Source organism: Ascidia mentula, chromosome 2, assembly GCF_947561715.1.
Source record: "Ascidia mentula chromosome 2, kaAscMent1.1, whole genome shotgun sequence".
In the NCBI taxonomy this organism is placed as follows: Eukaryota; Metazoa; Chordata; class Ascidiacea; order Phlebobranchia; family Ascidiidae; genus Ascidia; species Ascidia mentula.
This window is the reverse complement of record NC_138567.1, coordinates 18,228,453-18,239,085: the sequence shown is the minus strand read 5'-3', so window position 1 is coordinate 18,239,085 and position 10,633 is coordinate 18,228,453. Positions and strand designations below refer to the sequence as shown.

Here is a 10,633-nt window from a genome sequence, read left to right as displayed (position 1 = left end):
AGAGAATAAAACAAACACAGTAGCGAACCCACGGGCAAAGAAATTAGGCGACAAAAAAGTACAAAAGGACGCAACAGCTAAAACACAGCGGAACATAAATCAATGGACAACATCAATCACGGGTCAAACGGCCAAACAAAAGTCAAGAATGGTTACGGGCGAAATTGCGGAACACTGGCGAAAGTACTTTTTCATCATTACGATTTAACACATTAGTTGGCGAATTAATATAATAATTTTCCACAACCAACCGTTTTGCCAAAATTGTTTCTTATTTCAATACTTTTGCTTCCTTCCAATTGATACGGTGGCAGCATGTGGGCACATAGAGCAGATTTATTGAGTTCCATGTTGTGTACGGCTGCCTTGGGTTCTTTAATACGGGACGTTAAATTGCGCTTAGTCTGGCCAATATACACAGTGTTACAATCAAGACAAGGGATTAAGTAAACTACACCGGTCATTTGAAGCATGGAAATATGGTCTTTAGGTTTAGAAAACAGGTTTTCTAAAGTGCATTCCGGTTTCATGGCAACTTTTACACCAGTGGCTTTGAGTGTTTTTGATATTCGCTTAGAAACTCCCTGTACATATTGTATGGGAGTGATATATTATGATACCCAGTGATCAAACCCTTTTTTCAGTTTTCTGATTTCATTAATTCATGTGATTTCTTCGACTGAACTACCGAATAATCGGTTTCGATCATAACAAGGCGGTACTTCACTAGTTGTTATTCAAGTTTATTGCTATATAAAATCTGCCGCAATCAACCACTTACGTATATTGCGCAATATATTTCGCAAAAAATGTAAGAAACAGATTACATCATCACAAATTAGGGTTAAATTTATGACATCGCACCCAGAAAACGTCACGTGATGTCACTGAGCCAAGAAACACACTATCCCAGTCTTGAAGTCCAGAATAATGTCGTTGCTGCTGTACCTTATGGTTTGCCATACAGACAACACACAGACAAAAAAGCTTTGGGTTGTGACGTATTTTTGTGAGATGTCACAGCTTGTCATGTCCTTTGTGGTAACGTGAGTTAGGGGTTCTCCTTGAAAATAGTCAGTATTTTTATTAAGAGGCGCTTTTCCTATGCAAACGAGGCATTTTTAAGGTGCATCATCAAGTACGCGACAGCAAAAAAGGTTTACGACCATTGGTTGCCGCTACTTTTTGTTTAGTTTTCTATTTTTGTTTAATATTTATTCTGGATGTACCTTAAATTTAACGCAATTTTTTTATGACCGTGTCACATGCACTTTAAGTATCTCAACCTTCAGGCCACGCTAGTAAGAGTCAAAAAATTTCACTCCGGACATCTCTTAGTGGTTAAGCGTCGCAGTTTAAAAAAAAAACCATCAAAACTGGTGCCTTAGGAATTAAGGTTATATATTTCTATCGACAAATGAACTATATATTTTCCATGAGCCAATGATCAGCTAGTTACGATCCATGGCTGAGGTGTTAATATCACCTGTTATTAGAAGCTATTACAAAAAAAATTTAGATAACAAGAACAACAGTTAGGGTGAACAGGCACTTCTGTATATATTAGTTGCCGCCTTCGTAAATCGTCTTCAAACGGGTCTTAACGCCTCTGGCAATTTACACGTTAGTTGTTGGACTGTCGGCTTTCTCGGCAAAACTCGTAAGGGAATTACATCAAACTGAGAAAGTCCTGCTATTATGTCGATCTTACGATTTGTGAAGCTTGGTGTTATTTTACTTTTATTCAATGGGCAATATTCATCCCAGGCTCAAAGTAAGTGCTGTTTTTTATTGTGCCTGCTTAAATGTAAAACCATGCGTTTGTTTTGTTTTATATCAAACTTATTGATAATTATGGTATGATGATAAATATACAACCTCAGCGGCTGTTAGTAACAAAATATCACTCAATTATCATTAGTTTCACGCAGTAACATTTGTACTAATACAGCAATATAATTGTTTTGTGATCGCGACTTGTCAGGATAGCACTTTAATTTCCGCCTGATCTGTTGAACTGGTTACGTTTTATATTTTTTCATGTCATAGACCAATGTAACTTTGTTTTTAGGCCTAATTGATCTGTACGCACCCAAAAACTTCCAAGTTGCCTCTGACCGAATACGAGATGTATCTCTGCTGTTAACGTGGACTGCAGTTCCAAAAGCATCCCATTACAAGGTAAAAGTTTCAAACTTAAAACCCGTGTCTGATAGTATCTGTCCAAATAAGGGATCTTGGCGGCCATGTCAATATATTTCACATAAAAGGTCATAACGGAAAGAGGAAAACAATTTAGTTAAATAAATGCAAAATTCAAAATCACTGTGCCATAGCAGCAGTCGGAACAGTCTTCCCCCCAAAATTTTAAATTCTAAAATACGTTGTCGAATAAAAATTTCTGACTTTCTGATTGTAGTTAGGTTGTGCAGCAACAAATCTACCTGTTTGTTTGGATATTCGAACAAGTTTAAAAAAACGCATTAAAAGGTTCTAAAAAGGAAATTAATGATAGAATTCAATGTGCGTTTTTGTTGTTTATTTCGTTTATTTTTTGCCCAAACACAGCAAAAAACACTACGGTAAGTAAAAGAGATATAGAACATGAAAGTATAGGCAGGGAGATTAACCTTTTGGTTTTCGAAGCCAAGCGCCACGAGGTCCAATTATTTAAACAACACAAGATCAAAGTGAAACAATAAAATAAACACGGAAATTATAGTGAGAGGAATTAGCTAGCAGTTTACGTCATAAAATATCAAACTGCGGTGAAAAACATAAAAAACTATGTTACGCATGATAGAGCACCGTTGACAGAGGTGGACATGGTCCAGCGGCAGCAAAAAAGCACGTGCGGTGCCACGTGTGCACGTGTTTACTAACATGTGATGCACCCTACATATATTTTTTCCTGTATTGCAGCAAAAGATGTTGTTTGTATTGTATTTTGAAAGCATATTTTCTGGAGTATTTTTTTTGTGGTAATTTATTCAAAATTTTAGGACCGCAGCGTATTCTGGGCTAATAGTGACTTCAATTTGGAATACTATATTTGTATTTGAAGCCAGCATCCGCATGTTTGATGAAATAGGAATGTTTGAATGTTTGTTTGATGGTTTAATGAAAAACTTATTGAAAAAAAGTTCCTGTAACCAGGTTAGGGGGAGACCGGGGATACCTCGGACACGGGGATACCTCGGACCAGGTATTTTACGTCACAATTAGGTATTGTTAAGACACTTTTACAAAAGCTTTATGTCTCCATCAAACGTTAACAGGAACTTTGTAATTAAATCATGTCCACTTAAAAAATTATAATCGAAAAAGTCAATTTATCAGTGAAACCAAGTTTTTCAAATTGTATGTGTAAGGCTATATATCTGTCACAGTTAATCAAAATGCAGTAATTTTGGGTTAATTGCATATTCAAATATGTATTCTTGGATAGGCCAATGATGATTTTGTGTAACCTTTAAAAATACGGCCATTTTTTTAATAATTTCTATGTCGTCACGTGGTCGGGGATATTTCGGACGTCATGGCAAGAAATCGCGAGAAGACAACACTTTTTGAGTTTTATGAGAAATTATCAGGTCATATAAGAGAATAAACAAAGGCTTGATGAAATGATCGAATTTCGGCAGGAAGAAAAAGCCCCAAAGATAAAAAATCGTTTGTTGACCCGAATATCTATGATAACCGTGCTGCCATTAAATGTACACGAGTTATCCAAACAAGAACGCGTGGAGGGGTCGAAACGATAAGTGGCCACGTCCCGATTCCTGAAAGTTTGAATGATATTATATGCGCTAATGCCCCAATGCTGATATTGCGCCAAGTTTGATTTCAGTTATTTATTAAATAAACAAAAAAACGTCTGTTAAAACTTGCTGTCCAAGATATCCCCAGTCATGTCCGATGTGACCCCGGGGTGACTTCGGACATTTGAGACCGGTTTAAATAATGGGCTGAATGAGCATTTTTAGTGAGCTAAAACGAACGAAAAACCTTTTGTTTTTTGAGCAATGCTTTACTAGTTACAACAAAATAAAATTTAAGAATGTGGTTCATAATTTAAAAAAAATATAAGCAATTTTCCTAAAACCGATGAAGTTGTTTATCAATTTAGTCAAAAGTAGTATTGACAACAAGTTTGTGATAATTTTAGCTTTTAAAAGTATGTGGCAAAAGTAAGTAAATCAACACAAATTTGTATTCTCACAGATATACATAAAACCTCCTACGCCATCCGCTTCTGGTATTGGAGGAAATATTTTAACGTCTTACTCACTGGTTGAGGGCCTTAACTCTAACACAGAATATGAATTTACGTTGTTTGCTGCACATGGCGAGTCGTTGAGTATCCCAAGTGTCTTTGTACAAAGAACAGGTTTTTAAATATAATTTAATGTACATTGCAATAGCTATGTTAAAATTTTAAAAATATTAAAAACATTTAAAGCACTGCAAGCCCCTGAAAATGTGGCTGTGGTCCAAGATTCTCTGTCACACAACTCGATGACGGTGAGATGGTCTCCTGTACCTGGAAAGGATTCATATGTAATCACGATGCAACCTGCAATGGGTACGTTACATATTGTTGTAGCAACGTGATATTTTTCAGTCATAGTAAAACGATTTTTTCCCATTTTATGTTTGAAATATGTTTTAGGTGTGATTGGTGCTGGCGATGGAATTTACACGGAAGAGCGTTCTTTACGAGGCTTGTCGCCCAACACACAGTATACCATTACAATATCAGCAAGGAATTGGGTTGGTGATGGAGCAAGTCATTCGATTAAACAAGCAACAAGTGTGGATTTGTCGTATTTATTGAGATCGTTTTTACACACTGGCTTTTATAGAACTTCCACCACCTCAGAACATGAAATTGGTAAAAGAAATGTTGACTCCCAATACTATTGGTGTACAGTGGAATGAAGTTACAGGAGCTAACAACTATGTTGTTACTTACTCACCATCAATTGTACCACCACAGATTGTTCATGACACATATGTGGTTATCGGGTAGGTCAGTTTTATCTTTATTTTGTGGAAGCATAAACATTGTAAAATGCTGTTTTTAAAACTATAGGATGCCTGTGTTGGTTAAGTCTGTTTCTTACCTTTAAGGAAATTAGATCCAGACACAGAATACAATGTTAAAGTTGCTACTGCTAATGTTGCTGGTCAAAGCAGTTTTCAAACTTTGAGAGTCAGAACTTGTAAGTTACTTTAAATAAATGACACAGTGAGAGTCACTTTTAGATTATTTTTTACTTCTATTGTAGTATCAGAGTGCTATCTTTCTCCAAATGACTTCACAGAAAAAAAATTTGGGTATTGTATATAACTAGTAATGTGCATCCATGCGTGTGTTTGTGTGTGTTTAAATCAGTCCCTTTGCAGAATAATCTGCCCTAAACATTGCCTAAGACAACAGAATCTTTTATATGGATCTGGAGAATACACAACGGTTTGTGTTTTTAATGAACCAACGAACTAAAATATAAAAATCACATTGTTGGCAGGATTCTTACATTTGTGCTGCAGCAATTCACGATGGAAGGATCACCAACAGCCTTGGGGGATATGTGATGGTCAAGAAAAAAAATGGTTTGCAATTTTTTACCGGAACAACACAAAATGAAATTACATCAGACACGTATGTATCAAAATATAATTAAATTGTTAATCAGCTGCTATATTGCTTGCAAGCAAAATATTAACGTTGTGTTAAGAAAGCTTATGTTTCCTGCAGAAAAAGTACCCAACAATTCTGTAATTTACATATTTATAATCAAGTTTATGTTTTTAGCTACCGATATCCACATGAATCTTTTGTGTTTGGTGAGTTAATTTTGTTTATTTGTTGTAAGATGTTACCTTGAGCACAATTATAACTGCATCAAGTATTTCAGCTCTTCAACCTCCAAAAAATCTAAGTGTTGTCGGTCTTGTGCAAGATGACAAATTTGTTGTGCAGTGGAATCCTGTGAGAGGAGCAACAATGTACAGAATAAGTGTTGTCCCCAGCCAAGGTGTTATTTTTTTTATTTACCTCTGGAGGTTATCTGGTTTTACTATGAGCTTTAATGATTTAAATAGGGAGAGATGATATTTTGAAACCGGAAACAAAGGTGATCCTGGGCAACTTAATAGCAAATACAAGTTATGTTGTCTATGTTGTGGCGACATCACATGATGAAACTAGCGAAGCTGCAAAACTTACTCGGGTATCTTCATAGTTTGATCAATCCTTATATGCTTTGTATTAAATCTAATGGTGTATTTAGGTATAATATGAAGCTATGTGTAAAACTAGTTTATGATATGCAATATTAAGCTTGGTAACAACTATTGTTTATTGCTCTTCAAGACAACAGCTCTTCCAGCATCAAACTTTGTGGAGGTTGTTAATTCGTCTGCACAATCAACCAACTTTACTATCACTTGGAAGCATGTTAATGGAGCAACAAGTTATCTTGTGACTGTTAAGAATCAGCAAAACATCATTTTAGAAAGAACAACAATGAACAGCACTGTATGAAGCACAAACTTGGTCTTTTTTGCTTTGTCTTTTCTTTTTCTAATATATATCTCTTGTATTTTTTTTAAAGATATTTGTAAAAGGTCTAAAGGGAGGAACTTTATACAACATATCTGTCAATGCAATTAATCAAAATGGAATTGGAAGACCTGCAACAACTAGTCGATTCACATGTAAATTTGTAATTTTTTTTGTTCAATTCAGCTGCCACAGTCAAGAGAAATAATGTTTTTATTTGTTTGTTTTTAGCATTGTCAAAACCAAAACATTTATCTGTTGCTGTTGTTACGTCCGAAACAATGAAAATAATTTGGAACAAAGTTTATGGAGCAACTGAATATAAATTAAGAATTTCACCATGTTGCTATGGGTAACGTTACTTATATATAAAACATTGCAGAATAATTTTGAAATTAAGTGAAATGTGTTGTAGGATTCAAACAGTCAGCCAGCCATTGTATTGGTTAAAAAACCTGACTTCCAATACAGAATACACTGTTGAAGTTGTAGCAAGTAACATGGTGGATGACAGCTTACCAGCAAGCATAAAACAACGGACAGGTTAAAACTCTGTGAAAAAAAGTGAAAAGTTTTGGTTTGGTAAATTTTTCTTATTTTTCCTGAAGCACTTGCATCACCTGATGAAGTAAGAGTTGTACCAGGAAAACTCACACATGACAGCGCTGTTATAAGTTGGAAGCAATTACAAAGTGCAACGAACTATGTGGCAATTATTGACGGAAATGTTAATCAAAGAATTGTCCTCAATGAAACAATAGTTATGATTCAAGGTTGATTTTCAACCAATTAAAAAATGTTAGCTGGTTGTAAATTGAATTTTTTACAGATCTGTTTCCAAACTCGAACCACACCATTGTTGTATTTGGCAAAAATTCTGTTGGGGATGGAAAAAGATCCTTTCTCCAATTTACCACATGTATGGTTTCTCATGACCATACAAAGTAGTTAATTTTTTAAAATTGATTTGTTTAAAGTGTTGCCTCCACCAAGAAATGTGCGATTTGTTCGAATCCAAACTTCTTCTTCAGTTGTGATGAACGTGGAGTGGGCAGAGGTACAACTTACTACATGGTTTTATAGACCTTTTATAGATACAATGATAAACCGCATATGTTTATTGCAATGTTTCTTGGTTACAGGAAGTCACTGCATCATCATATACTCTGTTTTGTGAACCTGCCACCAACATATTAGGCATTGGAAATAATACCAAAAATCCTTCTGTTTTAACTGGTATCTGTTTGTTGCTTTCATAATTTGGCAACATAATATATAAAATTATTTGCAGGTTTTTCTGCAGGAGAAGTGTACAATGTGAGTCTGATGGCACGGTCTGGTTTGCAGTTTAGCTCAAATGTTACTTATCATTTGAACACAAGAAAAACAAATATTCCATTAGTTGTTGCATGTTTTTCAACTTTTAGTAGATTTGTGGTTTTGTGGCAAACAAGCGATTATCAAGTAACAAGGATTTCAATCTTGTCCGATGGGTAAATAATTTGCTACAACAGATTGTTAAATTATTTACAACAAATTATTTCATTTTTCTGCAGAAATGTTTCGCAAAATCAATATCCCGCATATGACCAAATGGAAATTGTTTTTGGAAAACTTCAGTTGAACGTTATAAAAAACCTTGAAATAAAAGTGTATGCTAGTCATGTGAACCAAGATTCTGACGTTTTTATTGAAAATATTTTGGAAAGCAAAATCAGTTTGGGTGAGTTTTTGGAATAACAAGGGTTGGGAATAATTTTGTTTCAGGCACAATTTTAAATCAAATATATTTCTTACAAATTCATTTTTCAGGTGAAAAGAAGAATGTTGACACGTACTATGCAAATCTATTCTGGCTCTCAGCCTTCCCTAAAACTGAATATGAGGTTGTCACATCAACATCAGAGGTTGATGCAAATACAACTTTATTCCACGATGCAAGGCAAAATCTATAATTTTTTTTTAGTTTTAAACAAAATTATGTTTATTCCATCTATGTTTAAGATAAGTATCATCCAGCACTGATTACCTATTTTGAAAGAATTTGACAAAGTAAAATTCCCCAGCATCAATTTTGCATAAATTGGCATAAAAATCTCAATTACACAAAAAAGGTTAATTATACTTTAAAGATAAAAAATCCAAACCGCAGTGATAAGTAACATTGGTTTCAGTCAATTATAATTTGTGAATTTATTTGTTTACTTGTTTTATTTGCAGAGCTAAATTTAAACTTCAAAAAAGAAAACAATATGTTGTTAGTGTGAATGTTGCTGGACACTCTGGTGGGATGTCAATACAAATTCCAAGTTTTTTTCAACGTTAGTTTGTTAATGAATATTGTAGTGAACACAGTGTAATATGAACTTGTTTCATAAATTATTATCATAGGAAATTATTTCTATTTTTTTTAAGAAAATGAAAAATATCCTGAAATTAGCACCAAAAGAACTGAGCTTTCCACAAATGGTGGAATTTTCAGGTGTGTTCTCCCATTGCTTGGGTTACTGCTAACATTTGCTAAGTTTGGATATTTTTAGAAATACTCCAAAAATTGTAGATAAGGCGGGAAACGAATCTGGTGAAACATGGATAGTGATTGTTATAATCGTTGGCATTATTGTCATTCTTTTTTTCATCATTTGCATCGCTTGTGCATGGGAGATGTGCTGGCGGAAACCTTTATTAAGGTACTAAGCTTCCTTCCCTAATGTGTAACATTACATAGGCTACCATGCATTTTATAGTTTAGTATTTTTTTTGATAGTTAGTAACTGCAATTTGTTATTGTGCGGCCCTGTTGCCTAAATACAATTAGTGTGAATGCCAAAGGAAAAATCACAGTTTTGCCGGAATTTTGCTTTTCTAGGAACGCTGGTTGTTGTGGATGTGGAAGAAAAGAAGAGATTTGAAAACTTTTTTGTTTATTTAAATTTTTTCAATAAATCCGTTTTGGCGGATTGTCGTATTGCTTTTTCTTGTTTGTTAATAGGGATGTTGCAGTGTTGCTAAAATGGCTATTACTGCTATAACGGTTATTGTCGCTATGACTACTACTTTTTAATATTGACATTTCATTCCACTTCTATCGTCTACCTTCTTACATTATCGTGATATAGTCACCATTGTCGTCATTTTCGTATCACCCATCCACTATTACAGTTTTTTCCCTGAACTGTTATCGTAGTAAAGTAATACAGCACACAGTGCAGCGCAGTTTCTTCAGAACTTGAACAGTAGTTAAAGGGCCCATATCAGTATTAAATCCCAAAAATCAAGTTTTGAAGGTCATCTGCAGTAATACCCATACTGAGTGATTTGCTTGTTTTGGATTATGACCCATAAAGGTCCACTGGTACTATTCGAAGGAAACAAATTGATTGCAGCTGCATCGGACAAGACACAGCAAGGATCTGAGGAGCCTCCAGGAGGATCTTATGTCCTGTAGGCCGTAACTCACAATTGTTTGCCAAAAACAACTGCCGGGTCTGATGACTCATGAAGGGGGACTACAATTGCTGTACAGGAAAAAAATTGATTGCAGCTGCATTAAGACAGCACATGGGGGGTTTTGCAAAGGCTAACTGCTAAACTGTCAGTCCTAGGGGGGTACAAACAGCCCTGGGGGGAGCCCAAAATCAGTTACAATACATCTAATTCATAATGAATTGTGTAGAGGAGGGTTGGTGGCTTCGCTTAATCGCAAATGGAGGTACTTTCTGTGATTCATTTTTTCACAAAACAAACCTACACTTTTTTCTGCTTTTTTAGCCAAAATAATGTCCAACATGGGGACAAAATGCCCCTGGGGGAGAGGTTAAAGTAGCTATCTTGAATATAATTTTGACCAGAATTCCTAGACAAAACAAACGACAGCAGTTTCCTGGACACACGAAACTAACTACAGACGTTTTCAGCAAACTTGTCGAACACGAGGCGCGAAATTATCCACATGAAGGCGTTGTTTATACTGAAATTTACAATTTGGGGAGAAAGTAGACAAAAACAGTAATTTACGATGTAACGTCCTCAGTTACGTCAGTGTGCATGTGTGTATTCTTTTTG

General features: G+C 35.2%; 1 protein-coding gene across 1 annotated transcript; it reads left to right on the top strand.

Annotated features, from left to right (window-relative positions):
- The first annotated feature begins 1,523 nt into the window (after nt 1–1,523).
- LOC145889251 (tenascin-N-like) lies at nt 1,524–9,765 on the top strand. The gene is made up of 28 exons (XM_082980170.1): nt 1,524–1,774; nt 2,072–2,181; nt 4,225–4,390; nt 4,463–4,585; nt 4,673–4,813; nt 4,866–5,028; nt 5,134–5,225; nt 5,292–5,340; nt 5,410–5,476; nt 5,532–5,665; nt 5,819–5,850; nt 5,922–6,041; nt 6,109–6,236; nt 6,380–6,544; nt 6,621–6,723; nt 6,800–6,920; nt 6,984–7,111; nt 7,177–7,341; nt 7,398–7,487; nt 7,546–7,625; nt 7,711–7,804; nt 7,860–8,061; nt 8,125–8,291; nt 8,381–8,510; nt 8,789–8,889; nt 8,984–9,050; nt 9,109–9,258; nt 9,438–9,765. The coding sequence occupies exons 1-28, from the start codon at nt 1,699–1,701 to the stop codon at nt 9,478–9,480; spliced, it is 3,207 nt and encodes a 1,068-aa protein (XP_082836296.1). The 5' UTR covers nt 1,524–1,698; the 3' UTR covers nt 9,481–9,765.
- The last annotated feature ends 868 nt before the right edge of the window (nt 9,766–10,633 follow it).

Bases quoted from the DNA above. Each gene is read 5' to 3' on its own strand.
- LOC145889251 (XM_082980170.1), top strand. From the start codon at position 1,699: ATGTCGATCTTACGATTTGTGAAGCTTGGTGTTATTTTACTTTTATTC. The intron at 4,814-4,865 runs GTGTGGATTTGT...TGGCTTTTATAG, and splicing joins TTCGATTAAACAAGCAACAA to AACTTCCACCACCTCAGAAC. The intron at 5,666-5,818 runs GTATGTATCAAA...TTATGTTTTTAG, and splicing joins AATGAAATTACATCAGACAC to CTACCGATATCCACATGAAT.